Consider the following 21316-nt stretch of genomic DNA (forward strand, 5'->3'; position numbering starts at 1 on the left):
ATAGAGACGGTGAATCTCCCTTAGTCGGGACACAGTAACAAAAAAACCTGACCGGGTTCTAACCCTTCCCTGCATTTTCCAAAGTTTTGGCTTTAAATATTCAGTACTACAAATAAACCATCTGAAAATGATGAAAGGCCTGGTTAAGGTAATGCTGTTTTCCTTTGTTTTATCTACCTCGCGTTGCATTCTTGACCGTGGAAGTTGCAGAAGATTAGCATGTCCTCCAGCTGATGTCCCATTTCAATCTTCTGCTCATCAGATAACTGATTAAACTCAGAAGCAAACTTATTGAAGGCACTGGCAAACTGCACTGTCTCATCTTGGAACTCTGTAGAGGAATTGACATATGTTCGATTTCTACGATGGATCGTTTCTAGACCAGAACCCTGCAGAATCAGAATCATAAAATTATCTTATTTGCCAAAAAACACATTATATGGATAATTTAACCCACTGTCCCACATACAATCGGCTATTGGGTGCTGCCGATAGCCAATTGCAAAAATAGCCGATTGCAAAAAATGAGAAAATGCTTCAATGCAATCTACAACCACCAACTTCTGTTAAAACCACTTGCTGACTACCTCTTGTAGCTTTACTGCTACACTGCGGCTTGGCTACGCAGGATCATGTACATGATTTACAATTCCAGCTAGGGGGGCGCTCATGTGTGCTTCTGGCGCCCCGGCTGTGCTGACATTTGCTACAGCACAAGCTAATCAGCGGGTCCCGGACAATATTTTATGACCTGGAATCCGCCGATTGGCTGAGCGAATGACAGAAGAGAGCCCTGTGTAGGTAAAAGCATGGAGTAAAAATCAACACATTGCTTAGTAAAGTAGCACACAGTAAACATTGTTAGGCACACATTTAACCCCTTGATCGCCCTAGATGTTAACCCTTTCCCAGCCAATGTCATTAGTACAGTGACAGTGCATATTATTAGCACTGAGTACTATATTAGTGTCACTGGTGATGTCAGCAGCAGTTAGTCAGTTCTCCTCCAACGTCAGTTAGTGTCAGATTTCCTGCCACACTATCGCAGTCCCATTATAAGTTGCTGATCACCGCAATTAGTAGTATATAAAATAACTAAATAAATAAATAAAAACATTTCAATATAGATACTATATTAAAATAAAAAAGTGCAGTTGCTAATGACAACAAAAGCATAAATCAAAAAAAGAAAATAAACAAAATGAAAAAAACATGAATCCTTATACCAGCGTGTGAATTATAATAGGAATCGCACTATCATAAAATAGCCCCCAAAAAAGTAAATCAAAACGCAAAATAGTTCAAAATAATTTGTTGAGAGAATCCTAATCTCGCACGTGTTCCATTACTTTGTGTACAATATAATTCTTACCGAAACTAGTGGACTCTGTTAGGTATAACAAGAGTAGGGATGAGCTTTATAGTCAGGTCGAACATGAGTTTGATCGTTTGTCGAAATAAGAACATTATGGGGCGTTTGCGCCAAATTCGAGCGGCGCGTCATGCCCCATAATGCACTGCGACATCGCAGTGCATTGCTGTCTGATGATTGGCCAAGCATGTACTATGACCCACATGATTTGGCCCATCACAGCGCTGTCAGCAAAGAGAGCCATAATTGGCCAAAGGCACGGTGCCTTTGGCCAATTATGGCTCAGGGGGTTAAGTCCACGCCCCACACTATATAAGGCTGCCTGCACGTTGGCCCTGTGTAGTGTGTTGCTGGTGTTGACCGAGAGAGAGTGTCATTTCATTTAGATTGAGCAGGCAGGCGATTCAGTTAGCTGCAGTGTATGTATGTATATATATATATATATATATATATATATATATATATATATATATATATACATACACATACATATATATATATATATATATATATATATATATATATATATATATATATATATATATATATATACACACACACATACACAGGCTTATATATATATATATATATATATATATATATATATATATATATATATACATATACATATACATACACACACATACATACATACACAAACATACATACACACAGTCAGTCTTGTGTGTGTATATATATATATATATATATATATATATATATACACACATACACACACATACACACACACACACAGTGGGGACGGAAAGTATTCAGGCCCCCTTAAATTTTTCACTCTTTGTTATATTGCAGCCATTTTTTTTCAGATTTATTAAAAAAGAAAAACTAAAATATTACATGGTCCTAAGTATTCAGACCCTTTGCTGTGACACTCATATATTTAACTCAGGTGCTGTCCATTTCTTCTGATCATCCTTGAGATGGTTCTACACCTTCATTTGAGTCCAGCTGTGTTTGATTATACTGACTGGACTTGGTTAGGAAAGCCACACCCCTGTCTATATAAGACCTTACAGTGCATGTCAGAGCAAATGAGAATCATGAGGTCAAAGGAACTGCCTGAAGAGCTCAGAGACAGAATTGTGGCAAGGCATGGATCTGGTCAAGGTTACAGAAAAATTTCTGCTGCACTTAAGGTTCCTAAGAGCAGAGTGGCCTCCATAATCCTTAAATGGAAAACGTTTGGAACGACCAGAACTCTCCCTAGAGCTGGCCGTCCGGCCAAACTGAACTATCAGGGGAGAAGAGCCTTGGTGAGAGAGGTAAAGAAGAACCCAAAGATCACTGTGGCTGAGCTCCAGAGATGCAGTCGGGAGATGGGAGAAAGTTGTAGAAAGTCAACCATCACTGCAGCCCTCCACCAGTCGGGCTTTATGGCAGAGTGGCCTGACAGAAGCCTCTCCCAAGTGCAAGACACATGAAAGCCTGCATGGAGTTTGCTAAAAAAACACCTGAAGGACTCCAAGATGGTTAGAAATAAGATTCTCTGGTCTGACGAGACCAAGATAGAACTTTTTGGCCTTAATTCTAAGCGGTATGTTTGGAGAAAACCAGGCACTGCTCATCACCTGTCCAATACAGTCCCAACAGTGAAGCATGGTGGTGGCAGCATCATGCTGTGGGAGTGTTTTTTAGATGCACAGACAGGACGACTGGTTGCAATTGAGGGAAAGACGAATGCGGCCAAATACAGGGATATTCTGGACGAAAACCTTCTCCAGAGTGCTCAGGACCTCAGACTGGGCCGAAGGTTTACCTTCCAACAAGACAATAACCCTAAGCACACAGCTAAAATAACAAAGGAGTGGCTTCACAACAATTCCATGACTGTTCTTGAATGGCCCAGCCAGATCCCTGACTTAAACCCAATTGAGCATCTCTGCAGAGACCTAAAAATGGCTGTCCACCAACGTTTACCATCCAACCTGACAAAACTGGAGAGGATCTGCAAGGAGGAATGGCAGAGGATCCCCAAATCCAGGTGTGAAAAACTTGCTGCACCTTTCCCAAAAAGACTCATGGCTGTATTAGAGCAAAAGGGTGCTTCTACTAAATACTGAGCAAAGGGTCTGAATACTTAGGACCATGTGATATTTCAGTTTTTCTTTTTTAATAAATATACAAACATGTCAACAATTCTGTGTTTTTCTGTCAATATGGGGTGCTGTGTGTACATTAATGAGGAAAACAAATGAACTTAAATGATTTTAGCAAAATGGCTGCAATATAACAAAGAGTGAAAAATTTAAGGGGGTCTGAATACTTTCCGTTCCCACTGTATAAATATATATATCCATATTAAATATGCCCAATTTAAAACCAAGCATTAACAGCACTTCCTATGAATAAAAAAATATCCACCAATAAGATATCTCATATAGTGCAATAGTCAAATATGCTCATATCTCTCTGAAGACATAATCACCAAACACGTCAGAGTGTGACCGCTCGACTTTCCAGCTCCACACAGCAAGCGTCATCCCGGGACCCAGCGCATCGGACAGTTCGTTAAGAACGCTAATCGAGGGTGAGCTTGATGCTACTCTGTGACATGCTGATTATTCACATCATTCTAGTAAGCTTAATTTGTATTAGGGGGGATTTTTATATTCAATAAACGGTATAACACTATGGAAAGCATCCCCTTATATCCTTGCATGATATATCCACCTTATTGAATTGTGCCTAACATGGAGTACTGAAGTGTCCAGCAAGAGAGTCATGGAGTTTCGTTGCCAAGGATCATACAGGCTCTAATAAAAAAGCACCTCTGGTAAGCAGATATAAATAGAGGTGTGCACGAGGTGGATCGGTGAAGGTGTAGCAGTTGAAAGTTCATACACTTTAAATCACTGGTGGATCAGAAGCCTGCTTCTTTTCTTTGTTCATGCATTTTATTATATTGAACTGTCATTAGGAGGAGAGGATTCATCACACCACTCTATATACAACATTATGAGTTTTTTGATGGACTGATGTACAGTTTAGTTGATGTTGGATTTCTTCATGTTTGTTTTTAATAAGCAAGATATGAACATATTTGACTATTGCACTATATGAAATATCTTATTGGTGGATATTTTTTATTCATAGGGAGCGCTGTTCTAGTCTAGCCAAGCCTATATCTGACTGCAGGCCATTCTTGGTGTACGTTTTCAAATACACTTTCAAGCCTATATCTGACTGCAGGCCATTCCTGGTGTACTTTTTCTAGTGTTTTGCTAATAAAATTTTACAGCATGTCTGGAAGGCCACCAAGGAGAGGCAGACACTCACAGGCAACTAAAATAGGGCAAGCAGGCTCTGCGTCTACAGCCAACAGTGTTGGTCATGGACACGGTGCATCCTCAGCACGTGGCCGTAGGGCACGCTTGTCCTTTTTTTCGGCAGCTGGCCGTATTGATCCACAACATGCAGAAGAGTTGGTAGAGTGGAAAACTAAGCCGCCCTCATCCTCCTCATCCTCTGTCACCCAGGCTCAGAGTAGTTTGCCTGCCAAAGCGGCCTATTCCATCAGCTCAATGTCAGCAGTCACTCCTTCCCTAGCCCCACCATCATGCACGGAGGAGTCCCCTGAACTATTCGACCACAGTGTCGGGTACATGCTGCAAGAGGATGCGCAGCGTTTTGAAGGCTCCGATGATGGTACCCAGGTTGAGGAAGGCAGAAACGTGAGCCCAGAGAGAGGGGGTGCCCAAGAAGGACAAGAAACTGGCAGTCATGTTCCCCCAGCTGCAGCATACTGCCAGATTTGCTCCAGTGACAAGGGAGGGGATGATGAGGTCACTGACTCTACATGGGTGCCTGATAGAAGAGAGGAGGAGGAGGCACATCTCCAACGAGGCAGGATGCCCTCTAGGGGCCAGCTTAAGGGCAGCCACCCAACTGCATCACACCGCAGAGCTCCGCATGCGCAGGGCGCTGCTGACTCCCTGCGTATTTCGAAAAGCTCTTTGTTGTGGGCCTTTTTTGATACGTGTGCAGCAGATTGCACCGTTGCTGTTTGCAACATATGTCTGAAGCGTATCAAGCGTGGCCAAAACAGCAGTCCCTTGGGCACCACATGCTTGACCAGACATATGTCGACCTCCCATGCAGTCCATTGGCAACAGTACTTAAAAGACCCACACCAAAGAACAAGGCAGACCTCTCCCTGCTCCTCATCAGCTGGTATCTCCAACCCCACTATACCTTCAGTCCTCTCAGAAACCTGCACTGAGAGGAATGAAGGTGTAGAATTAGGTGTGCCAAGTACTTGCGGGCAATCTGCTATCGCTACACCAAGATCCAATTGTAGCAGGCAAAATTTCCCTACCCCAGTTGCTAAACCGTTGAAAGAAATTTGGTCCCAGCCATCCACATGCTCAGCGGCTGAATGCTAGCTTGGCTAAATTGCTAGCACTCCAGCTGCCGCCTTTTCAGCACTGGGCGCACTGGGTAACTCTGCTGGCAGCTGAGAATGATGCAGGACAGGGTGCAGTATTGTTGGAGCTTGTTTCGCCACTACACCTCCAAAATGCTAGTAGTGGTGATTCTGCTACACCTCTCTCCTCCACCCCCTCCTCTTCTTCTTCCTCTATGGCCTCTTCCTCTGCAGATTTGTCCTCGGAACCAATGGTGCTCTGTAGGCGTTCAAGGGGCTACGCAAGCACTCAGGCAAAAAGTTGCCATGCGAGCTGATACGCTCCGGGAAGTAGGTATCGAGGTCAGCCTATGTTGGGGGTGGGGCTTGAACTAATACTACATCATGTGAAGTGTATGGACTCATTGTTTGGTTGCATATCCCCGGATGGCTGCTGGTGAGCGCGAAGCTCGGGGGCGGGTAACCAGCCGGGGATTGTCTTGCAAAATGTATTCATTGCCGACATCTGTTACTATTTTAGTTATCACTTTGCATTCTGTGTTTTATTGTTTTTAAGGAAAAACTACTGTTGATGTGATGTCGGGAGGGGTGGGAGACCTGGACATTCACTTACAGGCTACAGGTTACTGACCACCCACACCCCAAATAGGCCATTGTATACATCCGGGGCTCCGGTTTTGTATACATAATAAGTTGATAAAACTTACACATTTAGTTGACGCTAGGTCAGACTTCTCTGACTTGAAACCCTTCCTTCACTTATCCCTCCTTTCCCCCCATCTTCCACCTCTTCCCGCTTTCTCCCTCCCATCCCCCCCTTATCTTTTTTTTTTTTTTACTACACTTTTTCCTCATTCTCGAGACATGGCGGTAGATTTCCTTAAAGTAACATCTCTCAATGTTAGAGGCCTAAATACGCCTGAGAAGAGACGTATGTTACTTCATGACCTCAAAAAATCACATACTGACGTTGCCTTCATTCAGGAGACCCACTTTAAAACGGATAAGTCACCGATACTACAGAACAGAGCTTTCTCCCGAGCCTATCATTCAACTAACTCCCACTCTAAGTCCAAAGGGGCCTCTATTTTGATCTCCAGCAGACTGCCATGGCAATTTCAGGAGATGCTGGTAGACCCTGAGGGGCGTTACATATTCCTTAAAGGCTTAATAGGGGGGTTACAATTCACGTTGGCCATACTTTATGCTCCTAACGAATGCCAGGATAAATTTTTGAGACACTTAATAGACAAACTCATGACATTTAAGCAGGGTCAACTGATTCTAGGGGGTGATTTTAATGTCCCTCTGACTCCCTTAGTGGACATCCTCAGGTAGTTCCTCCACATCCCCAACCTCCAGGAAGCGTATAGCACAGGCCCTTCACGGTGCGCAGCTGACAGATGTATGGCGTCTCCAGCACTCAGGGGAAAGAGATTACTCGTTTTTCTCTCCCCCGCACAAGGTCTACTCTAGGATCGACATGTTTCTGATACCCCATGACCAATTGCACCTTGTGAGCTCCTCATCAATAGGTCTGATTACATGGTCAGACCACGCCCCTGTCTCTATCACATATAGACTCACGGAGAGACCCTCGCCCAGATCCCTATTCTGGCGTCTGAACGAGAGTCTCCTGCAAATCCCTGAGGTGATGGAGGACGTAACTAAAGAACTAGAGCTCTATTTCAGGGAAAACGATATATAGGGATGCGACCCTGGAATACTATGGGAAGCTCACAAGTGTGTCCTCCGGGGGGGTCCTCATCAAACATGGGACGACTATAAAAAGGAAAAGAAACGAACAACTCACTAAACTACTCTCCACATTAGCCTCAGTAGAAATACAACATAAGCAGACACCCACTCCAGACCTTGAGACTCAACTGACGACACTGCGCACACAAATCATAGACTTACTACAGTACAGGGCAAAGGCAGCCTTACAGTATTGCCGTAAAATGTCATACGAGTCAGGAGACAAGTGCGGGAAACTACTAGCCAGATCTGTAAAAGAAGTCAGATCAGCCGCTTATATCCCACAGATCACTTGCCCTAACGGCCAAAGAGCCACCATCCCGACACAAATCTCTAAGGGTTTTGAGGACTTCTTCTCTGACTTATATAATCTTCCCGACTCGCCTCCTGCCCAGACAGACATAACCAAATATATCTCAGATTCGAAACTCCCGTCCCTACCAGCTGAAACCAAGGCAATCTTAGACGAACCAATGACTTTGGAAGAATTACAGGTAGCAGTAAGCACTATGAAACTAGGCAAAGCCCCAGGACCAGATGGCTACACGGTCCAGTATTATAAAGCCTTTCTTCCCATTTTAGGCCCACGATTGGTTGCGCTTTTCAATGCACTGGGGGCAGAGGCTAGCTTCCCGAGAGAGACCCTAAAAGCCCATATCTCCTTGATCTACAAAGAGGGGAAAGATCCAGGGGCCTGTGGTAGCTACAGGCCTATTTCTCTTTTAAATTTGGATCTAAAGTTATTCTCAAAGATTATTGCCACCAGATTAGCACAACATCTTCAACACCTTGTCCACCTTGACCAGGTCGGTTTTATCCCCACCAGAGAGGCGAGGGATAACACCATTAAGGCCCTCAACCTCCTACATGTAGCAAACGCCAATAAGACCCCCTGCGTATTCGTGAATACCGATGCTGAAAAGGCCTTTGACAGGGTCAACTGGAACTATATGTTCTCAGTCCTCCGTCATATAGGACTTGGGGATAAGATGTTGAAATGGATATACAACATCTATTCCAATCCTTCAGCCCAAGTAAAAGTAAATGGTGTACTGTCGAACCCCTTCGCTATTACTAATGGCACCAGGCAAGGTTGCCCCCTTTCCCCTCTACTCTTTGCCCTCTCCCTAGAACCGTTCCTCTGCACTATCAGAAATAACCCAGATATATCTGGACTTCAGATAAGAGATTCCCAATGTAAAATTTCGGCGTATGCCGATGACCTCTTATTCTCCCTCACCAACCCCAGAATATCTCTACCAAATCTTATGCGAGAATTTAAAATATATGGAGCAATCTCTCACCTAAAAATTAACTTCTCCAAATCAGAAGCAATGGGCATCGCCGTACCCCCTAATGCGTTACTAGAACTGCAATCTAATTTTAACTTCAAGTGGACTGATACAGCCCTAACATACCTAGGTACGAAAATCCCCTCTGACTTGACACATACATTTGATCTAAATTTTCCGCCCCTGCTAACAAACACCCGGATCTTACTAGAAAAATGGAACACAGGTTTTCACTCCTGGTTCGGGAGATGTAATCTCCTGAAAATGTGTATACTCCCTAAATTTATCTACCTCATACAAGCATTACCTGTTCATATCCCACCTTCCTTTTTCAAACAGACCCAATCTCTTTTCACAAGATTTGTGTGGGCCCACAAAAAACCCCGACTACGACATTCACAATTAACGCTTCCCAAAAACGAGGGGGGACTAGCTTTACCTGACATTCGACAGTACTACTTAGCCTCACATCTGGGGCGCATCCTTGACTGGAGGAGGAATGGTGAGTCCAAACTCTGGGTTCAACTTGAACAATCCCAAACCCTCATACCTCTGAAAAGTGCGTTGTGGTGCTATGATGACCTTCCTCATGGAATGAAGTCGCACCCCTTAATTGGCACCACCTTAAGACATAGCCACCAAATCGCCGTACAGGCTTCCATTACATCTAAAAACTCCTCTTAGTTCCCTATTCTGGGTCACCCAAACTTTACCCCTGGTTTACAGACAACGGATTACTCCACTCTAAGAGACACGGGCAAGGACCATGTAGCCAAATTCTCCATAGGAGGAACCTGGCCATCCATATCAGAACTGACTAATCCTACAGGAGACTTCCAACTTACCTTCTGGAAGGCAGCTCAGCTGCATCACTTCCTTCATTCCCTTCCAAAACCACAAACCTTTTCCCAACAGCAAACACCGTTTGAGGATCTTTGTACAGGAGAGGGCCCATTGGCCCACATTCTGTCCCAAACATATTCACTAATAAACACGCCAAAAGAACGAGCACCTCTACTCAGTTTGGACAGATGGGAGAGAGACCTTAACTGTACATTCTCAGCAGCACAGCAGCAACAAATAATCATACTAGCTCTTAAATCCTCGTCTTGTACTAAAGTACAGGAAACTAACTTCAAGCTACTTAACCGTTGGTACCTGACCCCCTCCCGGTTGCGAAGATGCTTTCCATCTTCCTCGAATCGGTGCTGGCGCTGTGACGAGGAGGAGGGAACCCTGATTCATATTTTTTGGTCTTGCTCTAAGTTGCGAGACTTTTGGGGAGAGGTCAGGCGCATAACGCAAAAGTGCACAGAATATAATATCCCTGATGAGGCCGCTTTTTTCCTCCTACATCTTTCTTCCATCCCCATCAAAAAATATAAGAAGTCCCTCACACGTCATTTGCTCAATGCAGCAAGGGCGTGTATCCCACTTTGCTGGAAACAACCTCTCCCTCCTGCCACTTCATTATGGCTATGGAGGGTAGAGGAAATAAAGAAAATGGAAGACCTGATCCTCACCGCACAACATAAACAAGAAATACATAAAAAGACCTGGGACATCTGGAACGCATTTATCTACTCCGAAGAAGGCCAGCGCTTACTTGGGTCATGATAACATCTCCACAATTATAAGGATTACACTGTCTAAAAGGAATATGGATCTAGATATCGCCATGTCTCTATCTTTGTCCCCCCCCCCTTTTTTTTTTTTTTTTTTCTTCACTCCCTCTTCTTCCTTCTTGCCCCCCCCCCTCTTCTATATCCCTTCTCCCTACCCTTACCCCTCTACCTGCCCAGGGAATTTAATTCCCATTTTCTAAAAGAAAAGTTGAAAAAGTAGGTGGGGGACACCCTGATGCTGTAGAACTTTGCATAAAGATATTTTGCACTAATAAAGTGACACACCAAAGATATTCACATGCTTCAAAGGTTCATGCTCACATATACATGGTATATTGTCTTGAATTTATGTGACCTCTGTATAGCAAATGTAACAAAACATCAGTACTCATTTATATTTGTATCGCGGGGCCCTCACCCCTGTTTGGAGTCGAATAAAGTTTATATTTGAAAAAAAAAAAAAAGTTGCCATGCGATGCTTGAGTTGGTCTGCTTAGGGGACAGGAGCCACACTGGGGCAGAGATTCTGTCAGCTCTGCAGGAGCAGACTCAGAGGTGGTTGACGCCATGCCAGCTTCAGCCAGGAATGGTGGTTTGCGACTATGACACCAACCACCTCTCCGCCCTCCGACAGGGATACTTGACCCATGTTCCCTGTTTGGCTCACATCCTTAATTTGGTGGTGCAGCGGTTCTTGTGCAGGTACCCGGGCTTACAGGATCTCCTGAGGCAGGCCAGGAAAGTCTGTGGGCATTTCTGCCGGTCATATAAGTGCTCGGCTGGCTGATCTTCAAAAGGAATGCAACCTGCCCAAGAACCGCCTCATTTGTGACATGCCCACCAGGTGGAACTCAACGTTTGCAATGCTGCAGTGGCTGCACACGCAGCAGAGGGCCTTCAATGAGTACCTGTGTGAGTATGGCACCAGGACAGGGTCAGGGGAGCTTGGCTTTTTTTTGCCACGCCAGTGGCTACTGATCAAGGATGCATGCACTGTCCTGTCACCATTTGAGGAGGCCACGAGGATGGTGAGCAGTGACAGTACCTGCATCAGTGGTATTGTCCCTCCTGTCTTCCTGTTGGAGCACATGCTTCGTGGAATAATGGACAGGGCACCTGAGGCAGAACAGAGGGAGGAAGAGGAGGACTTCTTTACCTCTCAAGGCCCCCTTTATCCAGACAGTATTCCTGCGGGCCCGCCGATCCCACAGAAAGAGGAGGAGGAGGATGAGGATTGTGTCAGCATGGAGGTGGAGCCTAGCACTCAGCATCAGTCTTCAAGGGATTGTTTTCAGTCCCAAGAAATCCATGGACTTGTACATGGCTAGGAGGAGGTGGCTGTGGATCATGTCATCCTTAGTGACCCAGAGGACTCCGGATCGAATGCCTCAGCAAACCTTCGCTGCATGGCCTCCCTGATCCTGCAAAGCCTGCGAAAGGACCCTCGGATTTGTGGTATCAAGGAGAGAGATCATTACTGGCTGGCAACCCTTCTTGATCCATGTTAAAAGGGTAAGGTTGTGGAACTTATCCAGCCTTCACAGAGGGAGCAGAAGATGAAACATCTTCGGGAGGCCTTGCAGAAAGGTTTGTGCAATGCGTTTCCAGAGCCTGGGAGGTTACAATTTCCTGGTCCTCCAGGACAACATGTTACTGAGGCTTCGGTCAGTCACAGAAGGAGTGGTGGAGAAGGTGGTCGTCTGACCGATGCCTTCAGACAATTCTTTAGTCCACAGCCCCAAGGTCTGATTGGTTCCAGCAACCATCGCCAGTGTGTGATTTACATGCAGGAATACCTAGGGCAAGATCAGACTTGAAGGCCTTTCCACTGGGTTACTGGGTCTTGAGGATGGATCACTGGTCAGAGCTTGCACAATATGCAATTGAGCTACTGGCCTGTCCTGCATCCAGCGTTCTTTCTGAACGCACATTCAGTGCTGCTGAAGGCTTTGTAACCGATCACAGAGTGCACCTGTCCACAGACTCAATTGATCGGCTCACCTTCATTAAAATTAATTAATTAGTCTTGGATCACCAGCTACCAAGCACCTGATGCTGATGTAACCGATTAATTTTTCTATGAGTGTGAGATCCCTTGAAGACTGCCTATGCTGAGTGACTATCCTGTTGTGCTGAGTGAATCTCCTATTCCTCCTCTTTGTTCATGTTGATAGCTTCTAAGAAAATTTTTGTTTCAGGGCACCACCACCAGTGCCTAAGGCCAAATTTTTCTGCCCCTGTTTAACAGGGGCGTATAATTACAATTATTTCTGTAATATTTTGCAGCAGGGCTTGTTCTTGTGCTCAACTAGAGTATCTGCGAGGCTTTACAGTGTTGTGCCACCACCACCAGTGCCTAAGATCCAATTTTTCTGCCCCTGTATAACAGGGGCATGTAATTACAATATTTGCTCTAATATTTCACAGCAGGGCTCGTTCCAGCGACCACCAAGAGTAACTGTGAGGGCTTATGCCCCGTACACACGATCGGACATTTCGACAACAAAATCTATGAATTTTTTCCGACGGATGTTGGCTCAAACTTGTCTTGCATACACACAGTCACAAAAATCTTGTTGGAAATTCCGAACGTCAAGAACGCGGTGACATACAACACGTACGACGAGCCGAGAAAAAGTAAGTTCAATATCCAGTGCGGCTCTTCTGCTTGATTCCGAGCATGCGTGGAACTTTGTGCGTCAGAATTGTGTACACACAATCGGAATTTATGACAAGGGATTTTGTTGGAAAATTTGAGATCCAGATCTCAAATTTTGTGCGACAGAAATTCCGATGGAAAATGTCCGATGGAGCCTACACACAAATCGGAATTTCCGACAACAAGCTCCCATCGAACATTTTCTGTTGGAAAATCCGACTGTGTGTACGGGGCATTACAGTGTTCTGGTACCACCAACACCTAAGGCCCAATTTTCTGCAGAGTATATACAGGCAGTCCTCTACTTTCAAACATCTGACTTACAAACGACTCCTACTTACAAATGGAGGCAACAAGAAGTGAGAGGAAATCTACCCCTAGGAAGGGAAATTCTTACAGGAGAGAGAGTTAATATGGGAAAAAGGTGTCTCTACTGATGCTTTTTTTACCAATCCTTGTTTCCCTAATAACCCCAAATTTTCAAAATCCAATTGTCATTGGGACAGAAAGTGAGGTAAAATCTTCTGAACAGGGGCATAGACAGCAAAACAAATGTTACAGGGGTGATAACCCTTCCCTATGTTATCCAAAAAGCTTAAAAATAGATTTTGTGGCTGGAGCTACACAAAATGTACCGGTTCCAAATTAAACAGATTCAACTTAAGAACAAACCTACAGTCCCTGTCTTGTTTGGACCGCCTGTATACTGCTTTTCAGAGTATATAGAGCCTGGGGGCCCCACGCCTTTTCTTTTTTTTAATTTTTAATATCCATACAAGACCCAAAAGGTGCCTGGTAATGGGCCGGGGGGGGGGGGGGGATACCCATGCCGTTTTTCTCAATTTTCATCCATATTGCCGGGCCCCAACATTACATTCCAGCCTCAAGCAGTTTTAAGTGACTTTTATTCCTTTAGAAATGTCATTTTGTGCAGGGACTGTTCTAAACACGGTAAACACGTGCCACTTTACAGGCATACTATAGTCACCCCCCCAGGTACAATATTAAAAGGAATATTTCACTTTTATTTTTTCACTTTAAACATTAAAATCACTGCTCCCGAAAAAAACGTCCATTTTTAAAACTTTTTTTGCATTGATACATGTCCCCTGGGGCAGGACCCGGGTCCCCAAACACTTTTTAGGACAATAACTTGCATATTAGCCTTTAAAATTCACACTTTGGATTTTTCACGTTTGGGTCCCATAGACTTTAACGGTGTTCGAATGTTTGCGCAAACTTTCGGTCCGTTCGCATGTTCTGCCGCGAACCGAACTGGGGGGTGTTCGGCTCATCCCTAAACAAGAGTTAATAGCACATGGGTATTTGCATGGTCCCCATATGGAAAAGCATGCCTCCTCTGGATACTCAGCTACATCCTTATCCGCCATACAAGAATCAATTATAACATTGGGGGGGGGCACATAGAATGAGACCATAAACTGAAGTTTATGTAGCCTCCTTGGCGGTATGATTATGTCAGATTATTGCGTCTCAATACAGTACAATTATTTTGCATAGAAATTTGTCGTTTTATATTGTAGGCCTGTAATTCTTAGCAATAACACACTTAAATCTGTCCAAACAAGAGTCTAGTAGATATCCCGGGTATGATAAAGTTTGAAACACAAAATCATAAATTATAATATAATAAATAAATATAAATAATTATAAAAAAATAATAATTTAATAATAAAATTAATTTCCCCACGATTCACTATCGCTCAATTCTGCAAGTGTTCTAATTTTGTTATCGCTGTTTTATAGCTGGTCTAAAACCACTTTTGATGTAAAGGGACACTTTTTGGTTGCTATGGACAATCTCCAGTTTCCAGGCAGAAAGAACAGTATATATAATATAAAACTGCATGCAGGGCAACGGACAAACCATTAGGGACAAAAGGGATGTGAAAAAGTATCATACAGTAATGTAATCTGTAGGATTACACTGTACTGTATGTATTATGATTTGTACATTTTTTGAATTTGCCCCCGGGCTCCGCCCCTGTGCGTCGTTACGCTCGCAGGGAACGGAGCCCGGCACACAGAGGCTTCGGGTGGAGGACAGAGCCCACGGACACAGTGGGGGGGACATTGCAGGATCTTGGGGACAAGGTAAGTACACTGCGCCAGGATCCTGCAATGCAATCCTGAGTGTGGCTCAGGGTTACCGCTAATGGTACTGAAATTTAACCCCGAGCCACACTCAGGAAAACCGCCAGGGAGGTTAAAAGTACTTACCACATATATGAGAAAAAAACAATAGGCCCCTTTCACACTTGTGTGACTTGTCCTGCGAATTGGGACTGCAAAGTCGCATGACAAGTCGTACTCCATGATTTCCAATGAGTACCATTCATATCTGTGCAACTTCAAAGTAGTCCCTGCACTACTTTGCTCCGAATTTGATGGGACTTGAGGTCCATAGACCTCAAGATTACACAGACATTGCTTCAAGCTGTGTCAAAGTCGCAGCAAAGTCACGCGACTTTCAGGTCAAACAATTGTGAAAGGGGCCTTAGCGCTTATCTGTAAAACACTGGTCCTGGGAGTCAGACGGGCCGTTTCCTAGTTATGAGGTGCATGATGATGTCACGAGTGATAGCTCTGCCCTATGCGTTTCGTCACATCTGACATTTTTGGGAACTCTTGTGGTGTTTTGGAATACCTGATTGTTGGAATTCCTTATAAATGGTGCAAGATTAGGATTCCCTCTTCAGATTATTTTGGACTATTTTGCATTTGGTTTACTTTTTGGGACTATTATCATTAATGTACTTGTATAAGGATTCATGTTTTTTTATTTTGTTTATTATCTTTTTTTGATGTATGCTTTTGTTCACATTAGCGCGGCACTTTTTGATTTCAATCTGTAACACAATTTTTATCGGTTATTGTGCCAGCTGCTCTCCAGTCTCTGCAGCACGATTTCTTTTTAGAGTTAAAAAATTTTATATATATTACACACATAATATATACATATATATATATATATATATATATATATATATATATATACACACACACACACACACATACACACATACATACACACACACACACACACAATAGTTTGTAGATGCTATAACTTTCATGCAAACCAAAAAATACACTTATTGGAATTTTTTTAAACAAAGACATGTAACAGAATACGTTTTGGCCAAAATCTATGAAGAAATTTGATTTTTTTTTTTTTTTTTTTTTTTTATAGCAGCAAATAAAAAAAGATTTTTTACATTTTCATCCATTTTTCATTGATATCACAAAAAATAAAAATCCCAGTGGTAGTGAATAGCAAAAAAAGGCCTGGTCATAAGGGGGGGGGGGGGGTAAAACCTTCCAGAGCTGAAGTGGTTTAATACAATTGTTTGTTCATTTCCTGTATTTCTTAGACAATTGTCACCAGAACAGGTGTCCTTATCAGAAGATTTTCCCTCACCTCTAGTCTTGGATTTCTCATCACTTTATGTCATTTGACATAAATTACTTTTTGACAGTAGGCACAAGGACAAATAGAGAACTTGAATCTCCCAAGCCAGGACACAGGTGGTAAAAAAAAAAAATCTAAGAGAGGATACTGGTAAGCATTTGCACAAGTATTGGTACTTGTTTCTTTTTTGTATCTTTCTGTTTATTCATCTACAGAACTAAAGGATGAACTTCCATCTACAGATGAAGTCAGTTTACCTTTTTTATTCTTCTAAATTCCAGCTCCCTATGTATCAATATAGCATTAATGTATTTCTTCATGACACAGAAAGGAGTTAGCGGTAGATGACGCAGGGTGTGCGCTAATGAGATCAGCTGGTCAATTCCTTCCTGTGTCATGACCTCTAGTCTGTCCAGGAAGTAAGGCAGAAGTAATGGAGCAGTGTTTTTAAAAAGTCATGAAGACAGTGAGGTAAGTGTGTGTAGAATGAATGGAAAGTGTTTTTTTTTTTTTTTTAAAGAAGTACATTAATCTAAACAATGTAAATATCCTAACTGAAGTAGAGGTCAGGTGCAGGTCAAAGGCACCTCTGAAATAGATCAGAAGAACCCTAGAGGCATCTCAAACTGAATGTACTTGAAATCTTGCTGCATTTGCTCATGTGCACCCCATAATGACCTTTCCTTCTATAAATGCATTGAGTTGTCTCTGGTTCCAACTGAGTGCATGTCTGATCTTGGTAACTGACCAAGTACTGGAACTAGAGATAGCTGGATATTGAGCATTTTCATAAGGCATTCCGTGGAGATCTCTCTCTATCTATCTATCTATCTATATATATATATATATATATATATATATATATATTTTGGGGCATATGTAGCCTTTAGTTAGGTATAAAAGATAATTGTTTCTTTAAAGTGGTTCTTCAGTGGTTTTTAAAAAAATACTGTAGCTGCTAATTTAATAATAGAACACTTACCTGTCCAAAGATCCAGCGTTGTCATCACCTGAGCTGGCTCTTCAGCTGTCTACAGGTCCAGGAGTGTGGGAACCCAGCTGTGACTGCTTGCGGTTTCAAAGCCGGATTTCCACTGCGTATGTGCGAGCCCTGCTGCGCTTAGTGAATGGTCCTGCAGCTTTCTGGGACCTGTCCAAGATGGCACAGGGAAGGGGGGAGGGGTGAACTTCCGCTTGGATCACCACGGCAATCCAACTGGAAGTAGGAGCGGGTACCTGTCAAAACTGGATACCCACTCTCCCCCCCCCCCCCCCCCAAAAAAAAATAAAGTGCCAAAACTTAAAGGTGGGGGGGAAGGGAGGCAGACCAGCAGAACTTCCCTTTTTGGGTAAAGTTATGCTTTGGTGTACGTCAGTAAAAGACAGGAGACAGTAAACATGCCAGATGATCGGAAATTCAGGAAGCAATACCATATAATATGATACATGGTGACAATCAACATTTTTAGTCCAGAGGTCAAGTGCTATGCCTCTATAATCTTTTAAATAACTTTCAACCAATGGCTACTGTGAGTGTTGGTGTATTCAGAACTCATATTACAGATTAAATATCAAATTAACATATTCTAATCCTACTATTCTAATTTATTAGGATCAATGGGCATTTTCTTTACTTGGAGAAAGTGTACTTTGAAAAATGTATAACAAGACTAATGCAGCCACCACATCTAGGGGCTGATAAGCTGCCATATTCTGCATTTTTTGGAGAGGGGTTTATATACACTTTAGGATTAAAATGAAAGCAAAAAAATATTAAAATCAAAGTTAGCTAGGAGTCTCTGATGATAGCTAACATCAGCCTTTCTCGGTGTTCCTTCCTTTCTCAATCAGGGTTCCTTGAGCAACTTCTGCCTCTCAGATGAGTAAACACTGCCACCAATGATTTTTTTAAACTGTCTGTGGAGAGGTATTCTTTCCAATGACCGATTACAAATTTAAGTAGCATTCTTCCCACTGACCATCAGACTAATGTACTGTGAGCAGTACCAGGACAGGGTCGTCCAGTGCCCACAGCAAGGATCTTAAAAATTGCACCCCTCCCCCTCTCTGAACACATGCTATAGAATAGGTGTTCCACCGTACACCTATTCTTTGCCCCTTTCCTTCTCTGCACCTGGGACAGCTGTCCATTCTGCCCACCCCTTGTCCGGGCCCTGATTGTGAGCTTTAGATATAGTAATGTTTAGCAGGCATTCCCTAAGACCCGAGTTGTTTCAATTGTTCCTTCATACTAAAAAGGTTGATAAAGGCTGGCTTACACAGAGCAGTAGGCTTCATGGAACAGGTACAGTTACCTTAATATAGGAGCTGCCATTGCAGTGGGGCTGTCATCCTAACCATCATTAGTCATCTTTCATCATTATCTATCTGTCCTTCCTATACATTCTAATCACTTCACTCCTTAGTGAGTCATTGACCCAAAACAAGCACGACACTTCCCTAGTTAGTTCCCTGCATTTTTTCTGGGTCACTAAGCAGTGAGACAAGGCTGGAGATGACAGCCCCACCACCACAAAAAAAAAAAAAAAAACAAAGTCCACAAAAGCCGCTCCCATTACTCATTTTCCCAACAGATTTTCTTCAACTTCTGTACAGATTTGGAAACCTTTACATACATAGCTGTGAATGTTAGTAGCAGCTTTTCCACACAATATAGTATGTCTACTTTAGAGTTTATTAACCATTTAAACTATGCAATAAGCCACTGACCTGGAAGCAGCATTCAGATGAAGGGTCCTGACTTCACTTGTAATTTGTTTTGGATCAGGTACTCATTCAATAATTAAGGAGAAGGGTGATCTAGAGCTCACACCAAAGAACCTGTCCATGGCAGTTCCCTATATTCCAGGTTATTGAGACATATACCCAAAAATACAAACAATCCTGCTTGCCTTAGCTTTAAAGGGGCCATCTTGATTCTCTGAACACGCTAAGAAGTTAGACTTAAAATTGGGCAAAATCCTGCAGAAAAAGAGCTGTAGTGACTAAGGGTTTAAGATAGTTGTCCCAGAAGCAATTTTGTAAATTATTGGGATATACACAAATGCACTTTCTTTGTCTTCCTCTCTCACACACATATATACACACACACGTACACTCTTATCAACAGACACATGAGGACGTAAGAAGACTCTTTACTAGACGTTCACACCTGCAGTGAGGTAGACATGGCGAAGTTCTTCTGGATGGACGAAAGTCTAACGCTGTTCAGATTGCAGATGGTGACAGCCGGGAATTTAAGTTTGGCACTTGAGATGAGCATGATCTTCTCGTGTGATGGGTAAGTGTAGTAGGTCATGACCATCTCGGTGCACTGCCACAGAGCACAGGACAGAGCAAATGTCACAAAAAATAGCCAAACTAGGCGCCTAAACCAGTGCCTGGACCTGAAGATGTTAGGGATACCATGAGCCGAGGTGTGTTGCAGGATAGTCCGACCTAGCTTCCTTAAGGTGGTGGCATCATAGGACGACGTCAAGACCCTCATCTCTGGGTAGCCCATTGTCACTTTGTGTCACATAGGGTAGGAACCGAAGAGCCAGCAGCCCAGCTTAAACAACTTCTGTGAACCAACCTTTGAGGCTCTTAAAAAGACAGAACCTGTAATGCCCAAAGGTATAAGGACCTCTAATCCATATTTCCTTTTGTTGTGATGGCCTGTTACCTTAGCGACAACCTCTGTAATGATCTCATTATGATTCCAAGTCATAGACAGCCTGACACTTCTAAGAACCAATTAAAAGAAGACTGGACATTTTATAATGCTAGCTACACTAAGCTCTTGGATTCTATCGGGAAATATATTGATTTGACATCACATATTCTGTTCTCTTTTGTGGCATCCTGTTATATCTTAAGTATGTTGTACAGACATCTCTCATATGTAGAAGCTTTAACTTGCTTTAAAACTGGAGAACAGCTAATACAGAAGCCCAGTCTCTGACAACCTTACATGCTATTTCCCTTCCTTCACTATATTGACAGCAAAGTTCACACAGAGCAGATAAAATAAACTTTCCATTTTGCATCTTGAAAACTGAGCAGATTTTTTTTCCTGATTCAGACCTGCTGTCACATGACATGGAAGAGAAAAGGCCACGCACAAATTTAAGCTTATGGACAGAGCTCTGGAAGTTAGGCATAGGTATGTTGTAGGCAGTGGTGTATTTAGGTTTTGTGCTGCCCTAGGCCTGACTAAACGCATGCACCCCCCTAATTTAAATACGACCCACCCCATCCTGCCGAGGCCACACCCCTTCCGGTTTAAGACCCACCCTATCATCTGTAAACAACACCCCTTCCTCTTTAGGCTCATTTGGCACCTTTCAGGGGGGAACGGGTGCCTGTTTCTGACAGGTACCCTTCCCCAATTCCGGGAGACTGCGCTGTCCCCTCTGAAGTTTGCCCCCCCTCCTCCTTCCTCCGCTGGGCCATTCAGAAAGTGCAACGCGCTTCGCACATGTGCAGTAGGGAACCGGTCGGTTTCCCTTACCATGAATGATAGTGGCAAAACCCGAGAGCCAATCCGAAAATCGGCTGAGGTGTCGACATCGCTGGATCCCTGGACAGGTAAGTGTCCTAATATTAAAAGTCAGCAGCTACAGTATTTTTAGCTGCTGAGTTTTAATGCTATCACTGGGGGGGGGGGGGGGGGGTCTCACTGTGCCCCAAAAGCAGTCACTGTGCCCATCAAATGCAGCCACTGTGCCCCATCAAATGCAGCCACTGTGCCCCATCAAATGCAGCCACTGTGCCCCATCAAATGCAGCCACTGT

At 43.4% G+C, this 21316-nt stretch overlaps 1 protein-coding gene across 1 annotated transcript in view; it reads right to left on the reverse strand.

Moving 5' to 3' along the window:
• The window catches only part of LOC141108372 (epithelial sodium channel subunit gamma-2-like), an 82782-nt gene extending 62739 nt beyond the window's left edge, over window positions 1-20043 (reverse strand). The window contains exons 1-2 of the mRNA XM_073599933.1: window positions 19693-20043; window positions 178-389 (exon numbers count right to left, since the gene is read on the reverse strand). Of these exons, the coding sequence (XP_073456034.1) occupies window positions 178-389; window positions 19693-20043 (563 nt within the window). The remainder of the gene's footprint in view (window positions 1-177; window positions 390-19692) is intronic.
• Window positions 20044-21316: the final 1273 nt, after the last annotated feature.

Source organism: Aquarana catesbeiana, linkage group LG09 (genome assembly GCF_042186555.1).
Source record: "Aquarana catesbeiana isolate 2022-GZ linkage group LG09, ASM4218655v1, whole genome shotgun sequence".
In the NCBI taxonomy this organism is placed as follows: Eukaryota; Metazoa; Chordata; class Amphibia; order Anura; family Ranidae; genus Aquarana; species Aquarana catesbeiana.